Source organism: Falco naumanni, chromosome W (genome assembly GCF_017639655.2).
Source record: "Falco naumanni isolate bFalNau1 chromosome W, bFalNau1.pat, whole genome shotgun sequence".
Lineage (NCBI taxonomy): Eukaryota > Metazoa > Chordata > Aves > Falconiformes > Falconidae > Falco > Falco naumanni.
In genome coordinates, this window is record NC_054079.1 from 10621750 (window position 1) to 10636994 (window position 15245).

General features: G+C 47.6%; 1 protein-coding gene across 1 annotated transcript; it reads right to left on the reverse strand.

The window, feature by feature from the left end:
• Window positions 1–200: 200 nt before the first annotated feature.
• LOC121080343 (endothelial lipase-like) lies at window positions 201–9078 on the reverse strand. Its single transcript, XM_040578296.1, has 10 exons — window positions 8955–9078; window positions 8605–8795; window positions 7687–7866; window positions 6930–7041; window positions 5546–5770; window positions 4850–5092; window positions 4205–4325; window positions 3418–3636; window positions 2401–2493; window positions 201–800 (listed from the first exon to the last, which is right to left on the reverse strand). The coding sequence occupies exons 1-10, from the start codon at window positions 9028–9030 to the stop codon at window positions 779–781; spliced, it is 1482 nt and encodes a 493-aa protein (XP_040434230.1). The 5' UTR covers window positions 9031–9078; the 3' UTR covers window positions 201–778.
• Window positions 9079–15245: the final 6167 nt, after the last annotated feature.

The following is a 15245-nucleotide window of genomic DNA, read 5'->3' on the forward strand; positions in this document are numbered from 1 at the left end:
CCTGCAGTCAGTGGAAGGGCAGTGGCTGTTTGCCTCTTACGATGAGACCAACACATGGGATGGGGCAGCCTCACTGCAGGCACTGACCAGGGAGCAAGCTGCCATCTCCACCACCTGCCATCTCCACCATGCTCTGCCCCAGGTCCAGGGAGGACTGAGTACTACCTTCTTATAAGGTAACATAGTGAGACTTCAGTATCAGCCAGACACAGAACAGGTTATTTTTAAGGCAAAGGACAACTTGAAGTTAAGTGGCATTGTGCTTATTCCCACCCCTCCTCTGAACAACCCCACATGCTTGACCTGTGCTGGTCTCATCTTCCCACAGCCCATAGTGCTATCACACCCATGGTAACTCCTAAACTAGATGACAGTTTGTTCTTGGCAACTCTGTTGCCAACAGCCTGATGGGCAGTTAGCACAGTTATCTTCTCAACTCCACTGGCAGGTAGACCAGAAGATCATTGCTGAGATCTAGATCTGTGAAGATCTCATCTGTAGTCCTGATTAATGGGAGCAGGGCAAGAAACACAGCATGCAACAGGTCAAAGTAAGGTTAAATGCACAAACCAGGCTCCTTGGGGAAGGGAGAATGTAGTTTTAGTTACTCTAGGTCTAGGACCACAGTCCATCAATTGCTCCTCAGTTTCTTGTATCTGATCCAAGATGTTTTGTCCTGAAGAGCCAGTTGCTTTAAGTGCTACTGAGCTGGATTTTTGCCAAAGCATCTTGCCATCTGTGTGGTCTTCATGTATCTAGGTTGCTCAGTTGTGAGTCTTCAGAGCAAATTTGAGATGGACCTGGGAAAAGCAGAGAGGGGGAAAAATAATCTAGTTAAATGCAGAAGTGGAGTAATAAAGAATTCCTAAGAAACTCTGGGACACTAAGAACAGGTTTAGACAGTACAGGTTGGTATTTTATTTTGTCAAAGCAGCACTTTGCCCAGTAGCTACTAGATGAGAGCCTGAAGCAGGCATTATGCATGCAAGCAGGCTGCAAACAGAAACTACAGGTCTTTATGCTAGACTCTGCCTGTTCAGATCCATTCAGGGTGGACAGATGTTTGTAGACTCAATCTCCAAGTAGGGAACTGTAACCTTCCAGGGACTTGGCAGGAACAGAGAGCCGAGCAGCAAGTAATTGCTTGTGCTCTCTGGGAGGAAGGACAGTTTCCTAGAAACCAGAGTGTGTTGGAGCTCAGCTCTGGCTCCTCTGCCTCATGCAAAAGCTGTACTACTATGAGTAAGCAGGAAGAACACATCTGCCAGCAATTCTGTTTTATGGGGGTTACAGAGTAGCATATCAAAACAGCCTTTTTATTGTACCTGCAGGAATGTTGACTTTATCTTTCAAGCCTTGTGGCAGAGCAACAAGTTTTTGCACAGGGTTTTCATTCACAGAATTGTTTGCTACTGTTTGTAGCACAGCTTGCTGGTTTCTGCCAAGCCTGGAACAGTATCAGCTCGCATTTCTGAGTCTCAGCTCTGCAGCCCAAGAGGGTTGTGCAAAGCATGACTTCCACAGGGCTTTGCTAGCCCTAACAAGCACTTTCTCTCTGGATTAGAGGTGACAAAGCTTTAAGTTTACAAACTGAAATTTAAGAGAGGTCAGAAGGCTGGGCTCCATCTGAAGGAGACTATAATTTAGTCAAACAAACAGGGGTTCATTCAAAAGATGACTAGAGGCAGTCTGAAGCAATCAAACTGTCACTGCTGGGACCTGACTTACTGGAAGTCATCTCTGAGGACTGATCCTCAGCATCTGGAAAGTCGCCCCAGAGGTTAAGCAGGGCTGAGGTGCTCTGGCAACAGCTGAGTTTGCTCTCTCTTGATCCAGAAGAGATTAGCACAGCCAAAGATGAAGTGTCAAGAGTCAGTCCTGTAACACCACAGCAAGTCCTCAGTGGTACCTTACTCATGCAGTTTGAGCTCAAATTTTAATCAAGGCATTTCTTGGCAGCTCAAGGTCTCCTACCAGGCTGAAACGGTCTTTAAGGCAACCCCCTGCACTCCTAGCTTTCCTCTCTTTTACAGGGCAGTTAATAGATGCTTCTAATTAGCTCTCCTCTATTGCACAGATCTTGGGTATTGGTAGCACCCACCATGACAGCAAGCAGACAGGCTCTTTAGGCCCAAGGACTGTGTTACATTCTTACTACCAAGTTGGTGTAAAGGTACAAGATGACAAACCAAGATCAGAAATGATAACATCACCTAGTTAGTAATAGTTAAGGGGCATATGTGAAAATTCAGTCTAATAGCTGGGAATCTAGAGTAGAATTATTCTTTTTTTGAAATAAAGAGAGGTTCCAGGAGTCTAAAGGAAAAAAAGAAAAGCTCCACTCATCCCAGCACAGCCACATGCATCAGACAGGATTTCTCTTTGCTGACTTCTCCCTACCTTTTTCGCCATTCCTCTGTGCACTTCACAAACCAGAGTTCTTTGCCAGGAGTTATACTGGTTAGCTGGGAATCCTCCACACAGAAAGCAAACCTGGGGGGAGGAATGAGAAGTCAAGAGGAGGTGCCTGTTGTCTCAGTGATTAACAAATAACATGTGAGATGGATTGCAGCTAATTCTAGGACAAGTTCTTTGATTTGACATCCCTCCTGTGGAGCATCTTGATATGCCATTAGCCTGTTGAATGGCCGTTTCATTTCCTGCTTTAATATTTTATTTGGGGACCCTTGCTTCTACTATCCCTATGTTTCATAGATTGTAGAAACCAGGATGCACAATACCTTAGAGATGATAGGTGATGCTTATTTAAAGCTCTGAGAAATGTGGGAAATTGTCAACATCAGGTGTTGTTCTTTGACAGATCTGGGTTATGTTCAGAACAAGATTAACACAAGATTTGGGAGTGCAGTACTACATGCTTGGCACCTTTACCTCTTGTTGGTTGCTCAGGTAGCTTTCCAGTTAGAGATCTCAGAGGAGCACTACAGTGTTTAAGGAATTGGTGTCACCCTGTTACCGGTTGCAGTTTTAGGTTTAGCTGGTTGTGCCAAATCAGCACATTATGGCTGTAAATAGCCATACTTCTCCATGCTTCAGTATTTTTGGTGCAGTCAGTACTTTAACCCTTCAGGTGTGACCTAAACCATCTTGCAGTAGGCTAATTTAGTCCCCAAGGGCAGAAAAGACAGTGTCACAGTATTTAAATAAAGCAAAAGAATGCCCCAGATCTGACCTGCAGTGCCTGGTTTTGCTTAAAGCCTAGTTTGCAACCTCACACTGGCATGTAACCCGCTCTGCTACGCCATGGGGGAGCATTAGCTGGTAACACTAAAACCGAAAGACAGCTCAGGATACCAACTAAGTTCAAAACCCCAGCTTCGTTTGCTAGATTCTGAATATTTCTCCTTTTGATTGAAGTTTTGAGCCAGCTCACATGCAGTCTAATGCAATTATTACCTCTGTTGCGTTTCCCCAGATTTCACGCGTATACGTCTGATATGCAGTTCCTGGGAAGACTTGGCAGGCCAATACCAGTAGATCTTCAGCTCCTTCCATAGTTCGTACCATGACTGAGATGTTCCCTCCCAGGTGAGCTTTATTTTTAGCAGTTCACCTATTTCTTCTTCAGTATAGACCAGGAAGGTGTTAGTAGCATTTAGGCCAATTTGATCAAGCCTGAAAGACAAGTAGAGACTCAGCATTTCTTTGCTATAGAAGCATGCCAGATGCTCATTCATGCCATGCGAGAAGTTAAACAGAGCCCTCAGAAGCTTATCAAGTGTTCCACATCCAACTCACCAGTTAATTACTGATTACGCTAAAGAAAGTGAGCTTAGATAGCTGGTTCAACACAACGCATCATGTATTTGGCTCAGCCATCCTTCTATAGCTTAGGGAGGAATGACATGACCTCCTTTAACTTCTACCAGAAAAAACACAAGGCAACAATACCTCCAGAGAGATGGGTGCTTTCAGACTACATCCCAATGGTAGAGAGGAAAAGCAAAACAAAGTACTTCAACAATGAGCTGTGAAGGCTAATATGTAGAAGACCGGGCACATCAAATTGCTTTCTCAGCAATAAATTATAATTAAATTACTGGATGAAAAGTTTATTGAATGGTGATGAAGTGAGGCTGCTAGGCTTGGGCACAATGCTAATGTAACCAGAGGAAAAAGAATGATGCCACCTTATCTAGTCCAGTGGCCTTCTTAGGTACATACAACAGGCCAGGCAACTTACATTTCTAAAGAAACAGGCTTAGAGTCTCCATTGGTGCCATGAAGGGTGACTGAGAAAGTGGGATCAGTCTCTCCCAAGCTCATGTAGCTGAATATGTGCATTTTCATCTGATAATGGTAGACTGGAGAGAAAGAGGGAGAGCATAGATGGAACCAACTTTGTTGGGAGACAACATTGCTCAGCATCACTCTCTGTGAAACAGTGTTATCTGGCAAAGGCTAGCTCCTTCTTTATTGAGACATCATTGATCACTTTTTCCTGCCCTTACTGATTACACAGTTGACATTTACACAACTACAGCAGGTCCACTCTGTAATGGAGGGGTGGAGGAGGGAGTTTAGTAGGAGGGCTCCTCAAACCTACTGTTCCAAGGTTGAGGTGGTCTGGCAGGTATGACATGTGAACTGCAGTCCTGCTCAAAAGGCTGCGTGTCCTTATGGCCCAAGCCCTGTTGATCCCACACGGAGGAAGTAGCACAGTAATGCCACAGGAAAGCAATGCAGCCAGCTAACAGTGAAAGACTAATGCCTGGTGCTGCACTGCTTTGAGGTGGTGCTACTCTTCCACCTCTACATCTTTCCTGACATTGACTTTGGGAGCCTGCTCCTAGATGAGACTATGTTCTTTCTAAAGGGGAAAACATACCTTTGAACGGCATGTCAGCTCTTGTTTTTAGGTACATCTTGCTGTTTCTTTTGTTCCATGTCTTCCTGGTGTTGTAGCCAATGCTGTTGCAGCGGTTCTTCCGGCAGCTCAGGCAGATGCCCTTCTTGAAGCGACTGGAATCAGCACATTGAAATGCAAAGCTCTGTTTGTCTTGGTTCACGAGAGAGTCCACGAAGAGGTGCACAGACCGCTCATGTTCACATTTAACAACTTCACCAATTGCTAGAGAAGCAGAGTTGCAAGGGATACGTTTTGTTTAAGCATTTGTCACCCTGGCAGTTGGTAAGATGTAGTAAGCTGTGCCTTTTTGTAGCCTGACATAAGCTGACCACGGCCAAACTTGAACATTTTTCTAACAGCAGCAATTAGAGTGGTTAGTGGAAGACACCTGAAGAGGGCTGTTCACTTATTCCCTACCATGAAGGGAGCTTTAAAGAGGATTCTAGACCCAGCATAAGATGACCATAGTTTATGATCAGGTGTTAGAGTGAACATGCTACTTCAGAATTAAAAGCAGGTCTAGCTTCTAGCAACTACCTCCAGTAGTACAGGCAGTTTAGAAGGAAAAAGTAGTTTTCTCTGCTCTTTTAAATCAGATCACCCCCCAGCATCAACCCAGGTCTATTCATGAGGAGTCTATGCTGACCAGAGGCAAAATAAGTAATGAGAACTTACTCCCATAGGCAATTGCTCCCAAGATATCACTTAAACCGCAGCCAGGCTGGAAGTCTCCCCCATTGGGGTAGATGTCAACATGGCCTACAGGCATCTGGATCCCAATGCTAACACCTAGTGTTTCCCTTGTGTAGGTGTGAAGGACATCCACAAAGTTAGCATCATCAGGGGAGAGGCGCTTACTGGGGTCCGCTCCTTCAAACATAGGACCAGCTGGATCCAAGCCTGGTGTTAGAGACAGTACGCAAGATGCCAAGTAAGAAATTGGGTTATTTCATACAGAATATAGCCAGGAACCTGCTGCTGGCAGCCCTCCCAACCAGGTGCTACACAGTCCCTGCCTCATTGCTGATACTGTCCCCCAGGATGTCTTCACCCATGGGCTCCTGAGGGAACAAATGGAGATGGTCCATAGCGCTTTTGGTGCAATAGAGCCCAGTTGTAGCACCAGTCTGCTCTACAGTGATGGCTTCAGATGGCTTGTTGGAAGTAATGAGTCTTTGCTAGGTCACAGTGAAGAGAGATTTCAAGAGGCAGCAGATGACAACACCAGAAGAGATCTAGTACCCCACAGAGACCCCTGGTAGCCAAAGCTGCCTTGGTGACATTTAGTCTCATTTTCAGACTGGACATATGGAGGGGCCAATACAAGTTTAAGCAGCAGCCTGGTAAACCCTGCATCTGAGATCCCATGGTGGCTTGGGGACATTCTGATAACTTCTGAGCCTGACACCCAAACTGAAGCTGAGCCGTTCCCAAACTTGACTGTTAGGTGATTTTTCCTACTTAACTAGATAGAGATATTTATTGCTAGGTTCTGAGGAATTCTTACCACCAGTGCAGTGTTTAAATGCTGAATGCAACCCCTTGCACCATGCCTTAAGTTCTCACATGTTGGAATCCGCTTTCCTCTGGAGTCAGAAGCATTCTCTTCAAGATGTTTTCAGAATGAGGGGCCAGGATGGTTTTGGGGGTTTTTTTTGACCAAATATCCATCCAATGCTGACAAATAGCACTCAGTAGCTCTTGCTTCCACTAGTTTATGAGCTATAACTACAAAAACAGTATCACACACAGGCTTAGGATCTGGATAGTGAAAGCTTGAGCTGGACTTGTTTTGAACTCACATTTAACTTTAATATACTCAAGACTGGGTTGTCCTCTGAGAGGTTTTTCATTGAACTCCCCTACATTTGGGGTTCAAAATTAAGGTGCTTTCTCCTGTGAGGAGACCTGTGCTTCCTGCTGCTGCCACAAGCAGGAAACTTGTAATTTCTGAGTGAGCAAGCCCAAAACAGCATCGCAGCAACACAGGAAGTGAGCCTTTTTGGGGAAACTCAGTGCTGCTAAGGAAAGGTAAAAGATTGTTTAAAAAGCCACTTGCCTGTAATTCTGCCTATTGTCCCATGGACATGGTTACCAGCAAAGCCAGCAACATGGGCACCCAGGCTGTACCCAATCAGGTGGACGTTCTCAAGCTGGAAGAGTGAGTTCTCCTGCAAGAAGGAGGGAAAAAAAGATAATTTGCCCCCTTCTTTTTCAGGGCAGCTAGCACCGCTCCTATCTGCGGGGTAATTCTAAGAGGAGTGTGGAAGGAGGGGGCAGACAAGCATGCTTTGTTCTTTATTTCACCAAGACAAGTATAAAGAGTTGAACTGTTTGGATGGCACTTGTGGTTTGCCCCCAAAGTGCCCAGCTTCCAACCCTGTTTACGATATTCTTTAAGCAGGATCTTCCATCAGGGAGCTGCCAGCAGACCTCAGCGCTGGCCATGGACACATGCACCAAGTGTAGCACCGTGGACCTGCTCTTCTACCCTCTTGCCAAGCTAATGTTGATTTTGCATGCCCAACTCCAGAGTTTAGGTGGCTCAGACAGGACTCCTAAATTTGAAGTGCATTTTAGCATCACTGAGCCCAATGGGCTGCAAAGCAGCATCTCCAAGGACAGCGCAGAAGCGCTCGCGCAAGGGCTGAGCACAGCACCTTAGCTATGAGCCATTGCCCCAGCAAGCCTGGGGGTTGGGATTACACCAGAGCCTTCCCCACTCCACCAGCCTGGGAGCTGGGGCATACTCCATTCTCTTGTGCAACAGTCCCTCCCAGAGTGTTACAACAGAGACAGTTCTTAACTCACATTACCTGTAACCAATCAAGCAGCCTTGCTATGCTTCTTCCAGCAATCTCTGTGTTGTTCACAGCATCAGTGTAGAGCTGGTGGGCAAGTGAAAGCCAATCCGCTACAACCACATTGGCATCCTGCTCCTGCTCCTGAAGAGCAGACACCAGGCTGCCCAACCAGGTTTCAAACATGCCACTCATCTAGAAAGAGAAATGCAGGTGTTAGTTTCCAGCTCACAGGATCAAGATTACACATTCACAGTTAACTTATTTGTATATTATTTACATATTCTGCTCCAGCTGTATGCTGCTCCTCTGCAAGCCCTGCTACTTCTCATCACTACACTAATGATGTAAGAAAAACAGGTTTTGAGAGACTCTGGCAGTAGTCACCTTGCCTTTTAAGGCAGGAGGGAAGAGGCATTCACTACATGCCACCTTATTGCTCTTTTTCTCCAGTTCCAGAAACTCTGCTAGATTGTAAAATTCTTTTCCATCCCTGGCACTGCTGTTTGCCTAAGCCCTGGCTGAGCCAATAAGACCCCTTATGCCATATGCTCTGTCACATCAAATGCAGAATAAAGCCTGAGGGTGCCTGCCTGCCCTCTGCTTCTTGAGCCAGGGGACCAGGCAGCAGGAACGGAGGCAGCCACAACATCTGCAGGTGCACATCAAAGCCTGGTGCCACCTTCCTGGCGGTGGGTTAGTTGGGTTCTGGGGCAAATCTCAAGTTGCCTTTTGTGATACAGCGAGTTGGGATTGTGGAGGGAGTTTTTTTGCTCCACAGAGCTCAGGTGCACCTCTTGGGAGGTCACAGCACTCAAAAGGTGAGAGGTTGTCCCTGATCCCGTGTATTTTAGAGACGTGGGGCAGTTTTCTTTCTGGGAGCGGCCGGCTCAAGTGCTGAGCATTGCTCAGAGTTGCACAGGATCTACTCACCATCCAGCCGTGAATGATGAGGAAGGTTTTAGCTGTCACGTTGAAGCCGCAGCCCTCCAGGCGCTGGCCTATTATGAGCGGGCAGCCATCCTCCTCAGAGTCACGCGTGGAGCGGAGATGGAACTTCACCTGCGGCTTGGCCGTTGGCACCCGCTCCCGCCCCTCCGCCAGCGACTCCGCGATGGTGCCATCTGCACAAGCAGGGGGAGGAAGGGTCAGCAAAGCGCCCGGGCCGCAAAGGCCTCCACCGGCCTCCAGCCTCACCCAGCCCAGGAGAAAGAGAGCGAGCGCGCGAGAGAGCCACCCACCCCCCGTAGGAACCCGTCACGCGTGGGCCGGCGCTCATCCACCTCCTCCCGGCGGCACGGCCCCCGCCGCGCTGAAGCAGGTAACACCGGTGCAGAGGAGGAGGACGAGACTCCCCATGGCTGGGGCAACCAGCGGTGGCGCCGGCAGGCGGCGGGGCCCTTTAAAGACGCGTGCGGGGCGGTGCTCGTGGCCCGATGGGGCCGGGCCTGGTGGAGCCGGCCGGTAGCGCCGCTCTCATTGGTCACGCCTTCCCTGACGTCAGCGAGAGGCTGCATGGGAGGGCGGGCCGGGCTCGCGTGGGGGCGGGCGGCGGGAGCGCGCCACGTGGGGAGCGCCGCGGGGGCCGGGGTGCCCGCGGGTGGGCGCGCGGCGCTGTCATCCCCGGGGGGGAAGGGTGGCCCCACGAGGACTGGTTTCGCGCGTGGGCAAAGGGACGGCGGGGGGCTGCGCCTGCTGCACGGGTGCCGCCGTGGGTCTGTGGCTTTAGGCTACGCCTGGGGGAGCCCTGGGCCTTTGCCACTCGGGATGCGCCGGGCGCCGTGGGCGCGAGGCGCTTCCCAAAGGGCATCACCTGGCTTGCTGCCTGGCGACTTCTGTAGTTGTATTAGTGATTCCATTGTTAGTTTTGAATCCTCCGTTGTGAAAAAGTATCTGTTTATTCCTTTTTATTATTATTACCTTTATTTTTGCCAGTTACAGGTCCATCACAAAATATTTCGGTTTATTCTGCTGCCATCTCAGTGCGTGCAGTGTGAAGGGAAGAGGTGATGCTATGGGACATGCAGCTTTCCTGGTCTCTCTTTATTCCCCTTCCTCGGTGCTCTGGCTCCTTCCCTTTCCCTCTAAACCTGCAGCAGAAAACCAGGAGGAGGCACCAGGGCCTGCGGGGAGAAGGCAGGGAAAAGGTGCAGGGGAACGACTGGCAGAGATGAGGAGGAAAAGATAGAGGCCTAAACCCAGTCAACAGCAAGGGAAAGAATGGGAAAGCAAGTACAGGAATTACTTTAGCCCTCACTGATGGATACTGATGGAGATAATTGATCTGACTTTCCAGCAGCGCTTTCCCAGAGCTCTGAGTTCATTCCCTGCACCCCTCCAAGCCTTGCTCAACCTAGCCACCTCCCAACTCCATCTAGGTTGGCAGGTGGGCTAGATGGTCGTTGTAGGTCCCTTCCAACTGAAATATCCCATCCTATCCTATCCTATCCTATCCTATGCTAAAAGCTTTTCTGATAGCTCTTGTGCATGCAGCAGGTTGTGGCTGGAAGTGCTACTTTCCTCCTTTTGGGGTTCATTCCCAGAATCTCTTAATTTCTGACTGCATGTTCTGGGAGCTAGCCAAGCACCTCCTGTTTCAGGAGGCTGGAGATGACACTAACTGCTGCTCCCCAGCGAGCCTGGGTTTGAGTGGAGTGTCCTGTAGGACACAGCCTCTCCCACAGCCGTGTGGTCCCTCTCAAGGAACAGCATCCTGACAGCAGCAGCCTAAAAAAGAAAGGACAGAGATTTCTCAGCTGCTGGCCTGCAAGCAGATTTACTCCTGCAGGAAATGAATCAGCTAAGCCTTATTATCAAACGCTTCATTATTTCAAAAAATTCCTGGTGCCAACAAAGCCCTGCTAGACTGCCAGCCACTGCAACATCTTCTCATTCTTCCTCCCCTGCCTTTGCATTCAGCTGTTGTGTCCTCCTTTTGTCTGTGCAGAGCCAGGCTCTGGGAGGGGGTTCTCCTCTTCATCTCTGGCTTCCAAGAATGACAGTAGCAGCAAGAATAGCTTAGCAACAGCAAAGAAGGGCACATCAAAATAATTCCTGGTTGCTTTGGCCAAAAGGTGATGATCGTTTGGGGAGATGCTCAGGAATTGTTGTGATGGGCATTGTATCAATGTGCAGAGTACGGCTTTGCACTGATCTCTCTGTAACCCTAATGGCCTGGAGAGAAGGCGGCTCCCACCCAAAGCTGCTTGGAAAATAACAGTTTGTTAAGCCTAATAATTTTAAGGAGAAATTCCTAGTTTTGATTAATTTTTCACTGGGAAAGATTTCATAGCTCCCAGATGGAATTTTTGGATATTGTAATAAGTAATAAATAATAACCCAGGGTGAAACAGATAATAATCCATCTTAAAAGAGCTGGAAGCTCAATATTTACAGCACTTGGAGGGACGTTGGAGGCTTTATCCCAGCAGCTGGTGTGAGTAGGGCAATGCCCGGGGAGACAGTGGCTGTTCTTGGAGGCATTTTTCTGGCTCTCTTAATCTCTCCCCAGCTCCATTCCCACTGTGATTTCCTAAAGATCTCAGTTCAGTCCAAAAGCAGAACAGGAATGTTTTTGAAATCATTTTTATAGGAAACAGGAAAATAGCCTGCTCAGCTGTAGTCACAAGCCCTTTGCAAGTGGGTGCCAAGTGGCTGGGGCCGGGGTTGATTTCTGCTTCAGCACCAAATGTGGTGAGTCAGAGCAGAGCTATGAGATGTGGAGGTAGAAAGGATGTGAAAGGAGATAAGCTTCCTTCTCAGTAGCAAAAAGCTAAAATCAGTATCATATGTAAATTAATACGCCAAAATATTTAAAGGTCTAGAGTCTGGTGATGATCTCGGGGAAGGATTAGGCAGGTTTCTTCATTGGCATCATTTAATTTGAGAGGTTTCCATGTCCGTGCATCTGGCAGTGACACTTTCAATGCTGCTTCCGTATGAGCAGAACATCTCAGACCTCAGTTATGGCCAGTGTGTTCTGCAGGAGCTTGGCATCTCTGATAGAAATAGGCTGTCGCCGTCCTGCTCACGGAGACTGAAGTTGGGAGCCTTCTGCAAAATAATTGTCTTTAATGCTCCTATTTCCTTGTCTTTAAAATGAGCATGGCAACACCTCCTTTCCTTGCAGAAATCACAGCAAGAAGTATGAATCATCAAAGAGCTGAGCATTAAGGGAAAAGGGAAAATCCTTCAGCATCACACAACCTCTTTAAAGACCTGCAGAGGTAAATTCTGGTGTGAGCATCCATGGAGATCACAAGGAAAATAAACAGCAGCCTTTTGCATGAACAGCGCTGCTGACATTGCATCCCTCATTCTCCCAGGGATGACCTGCTGTGGGAAGAGCAGCAGAGAGTATTTTGCTGCCCAGAACAGGGTACCGCCACCTCGGTGAGCGGCTGCAGGAGAGATTTGCACAGTACTCCCACAGCTGAGGTTGCATGCCATTGCGTTTGCATCGCTAGGAAGGAGGCAGTGGAGCACTTGGCTCGAGTGACCCCTCCTGATGGGGAAAAATTGTGGCTCTTGGGTTCGTGGGGTGCTTGTTGCTGAAAGCAATGGAACAACAAGAGTCAAAGATGTTCCTGTTAGGGATTGCTTGTTTGCACAAGCCCAAGATTGATTTTATTGCTTTAGGTGAGATATTCAGTGTCAGGGAATTTGCTGTTCTGCAAATTTTTAATTCCACGTTTAGAAACCTGAGAGTGTTTTACACACCCTCCATTCTTCCTGCCTGTTTTTTCTCTATTTTATTTCTTTTTCTCCAATGAAGGAGGGAGTAGGATTTGCAAGATAGGAGGAGGGGAGAGAAAGGGATTGTTCTCTCTCTCTCCTTTTTTATTTTTTTAGCTATAAACCAGTTTTTCTTTTCTGTTATAAAACACAGCCTAGGCCGTAGAATTTAATGGGATTGGTGTTAGTTTCCCTCTTGGCTCCTTCTGCCTAATTTGTTTCTGAGATGATGAGGGAGGAGGGGTGGAGATGGGGCTGAAGAACAAACTGAGGGAGGGAAGGGCTGCTTGGATGGCAGCAACCTCAGGGTGCACTGAGCTGGGGTGAGGGCCCGGGGAGGGCCCCCACAATGGGTGGGGGTGCAGAGCTGGCTGCATCCAAAGGGTCTGCGGTCCTGGAGAGGCAGCTCTGCAGTAAAACAGCATCCCAGGTTAATCCTTGCATCACCTGGTGCCTGCTCAGCCCAGGACCTCTTGGTTTGTCATCATCCCATCATGCCACTGGTTATTTTATACTTAGGGCTTCCTGCGGGGGGGGGGGGAAGATGTTGCTTATGTGGTGCAGCTTCTGCTTGGGATACTTTTGTTCTGTAAGCATCAAACTGGTGTGAAAACAGGCCGTGGTGTCTTTGTTTCACAGCAATTCCTTACCCCACAAAGTCTCTCCTCCCCTCCTTAGCCTTTCAAATACAGCCCCTCTGTGAACATGCTTTATAGGACCAATACTTCATATCCCTCGACATATCCTGCTTGCTTCCAGAGAGGCTAATCTCTATCAGGTTATGAAATCAGCTCACATGCTTCAGTGGCATTACCCACTATTGATATCCCCATTCGATCCCTGTTGAGCTCTCTTTGTTGGAGGTAACCCCTTCTCCTACTTCTTCTAAGCTGATTTCTTAGGCCATATCATTCAAGTCTCATATCCCCATGGTATTTAGATGTAGTAAAAATGACTGGGGGGAAAATAAATGGCAGTCAGCGAGCCAACTAAACTGTCTGACTACTAATGGTCCTGTTAGTTGCAAATTTACTTTACCACAAAGCCCCCAGCATGTAATCCTTAGATGAATGCCTTTGATCATGAGGGAATATTTACAGCTGACCCTGCCGGCAGTCTGCAAATCCGCAAAGGGCCTCCTGTCCCACATTAAATCCAATGGCATCTGTTCCTGGGTTCTTAACAAGCACATGCTCTGTTGGTGCAATGTTTGGGCTGTAGCACTCGTGGATATGTGGATACCCTGGGCCTTGAAGAATAAATTCCCACATTCCTGTGAAATGCTAATTCTTGTGAATGTTGTCACACAGGCAGGAATGTTACAGTTTGTACCTGCCTCCAGGCATCACCATCCACAGTGAGGTTTCCAGAAGGCTTTGATCCCCGCTGGCTGCCCCCTCCCCATGTTGCAGATTATCTTAAAATTTTACTGAATCCTCCTATATTTCATGTTTATCTAACAGCTAGTTATAAGAGCATTTTGATTTTAAGGAGTTAACCTCCATGTTAGAATTATGTTAGCACTTATTAACCAATGACATCTGAATCGCTATGCTGCTTGTTATCCAAGACTGTTACTTGAAGTCCCTATGCTATAGACCACAATAGCCTTAGTCTTTACTCTCTAGACCATAACCAGAGCACCCAGGTTCTACTGTGGACAGTAGAATCTGACTGATGGTAAAAGCCTTGTTGTAAGCCGGCTAGTTTTGAGAGTGCTGCAATGCTCATGCCTATTCCCTGTGTCCAAATGGACAAGGGTAATTCAGCAGCTTGTCATTCCCAGCGTGTCTTGTGGTATGTGAGATGGATCCAGATCAGTTGGCTGCTTTGTGTCAGACAGGAGACCCAGTGGTGGGCAGTAGGCTTGCTTCATCCACTCTGCAGACAAGGATGTCTTCAGGGCTGTGTCAGAGAATTATGTATATTTTTTTCTCTCCTTACACCTTTACCCAAAGCCTGTGCTTTTCCATCTAAGCCATATGAATGCCAGGCATGTTTGGGCTTGAACATGGACTTGGAGCCAAGCCTGCTGGCAGTGCAGAGGTGTTGTGGGTGGCCAGGAGGATGTTTGCTTCTACTCCTTTCTGAGGTCCTGTTTTGGTGGGGGATTGGAGAAATGTCTCAGAAGTTTGTGATCACTTGACCCTTCAGATGGTAGATGGTGAGCCCTTGGTGGCACTTCTGCTTTAACTCTCCTGCATCCAGCAAAGGGAAAAGATTAAACAAGATAATAAATTATTAACACTGCACCCCTGTGTTTTGTAAGTGGAGCCTGGAGCTATTAGAGTCCAGAGAAGAGTTTGGCAGGCAGTTGTTTGGTTTAGGGATTGCTTTAGAGCGCATACCCTTATCTAAATGCTTTTTCTTTAGATCTGCAGGAATATTTGGCCCAAGTCTGGAGTGGATGTGGTAGCACCATCAATGAGATGTACTCTACGCTCTGCTGGACTGCAGCTCAAGAGGAGACCGTAAGACCTGGCAGAGCAGGCAGTGGCTCTCCTGCCTGGTCAGATGTGTCTGTCAGACTGGGGCGCAGCTCTGTCTTTGGGCTCATTTCTGGTAATTAGCAGCTAAAAGGTCTTACAAGTTGTCATTTTGGCAGAGTAGTTATATACATAAACAATAAGCTGACATCTCCCCCTTTGCCAAAAGCTTCCTAGACTAAATCCCACACCAGTCATCTAGCGCTTCATTTTCAGCACTCCTAAATCCACTTTAAGTTGATCTCAGTGCCACTCAGGCTTTCAAAACTGATCCTGTAAATCTGAATGGACACAGAAATGAGGAACCTCTGAGCATGCCACTTAACTTCCCAGTGGCCTACAGAAAAGGAGTTA

What these genes read in the sequence shown, in the direction of transcription:
- LOC121080343 (XM_040578296.1), bottom strand. Translation starts at nt 9,030, where the DNA reads ATGGGGAGTCTCGTCCTCCTCCTCTGCACCGGTGTTACCTGCTTCAGC. An exon ending in GGCTGCTTGATTGGTTACAG is followed by an intron (nt 7,042 to 7,686) that starts GTAATGTGAGTT and finishes TCCTTCTTGCAG; the next exon opens with GAGAACTCACTCTTCCAGCT. An exon ending in TCTGGGGAAACGCAACAGAG is followed by an intron (nt 2,494 to 3,417) that starts GTAATAATTGCA and finishes TCCTCCCCCCAG; the next exon opens with GTTTGCTTTCTGTGTGGAGG.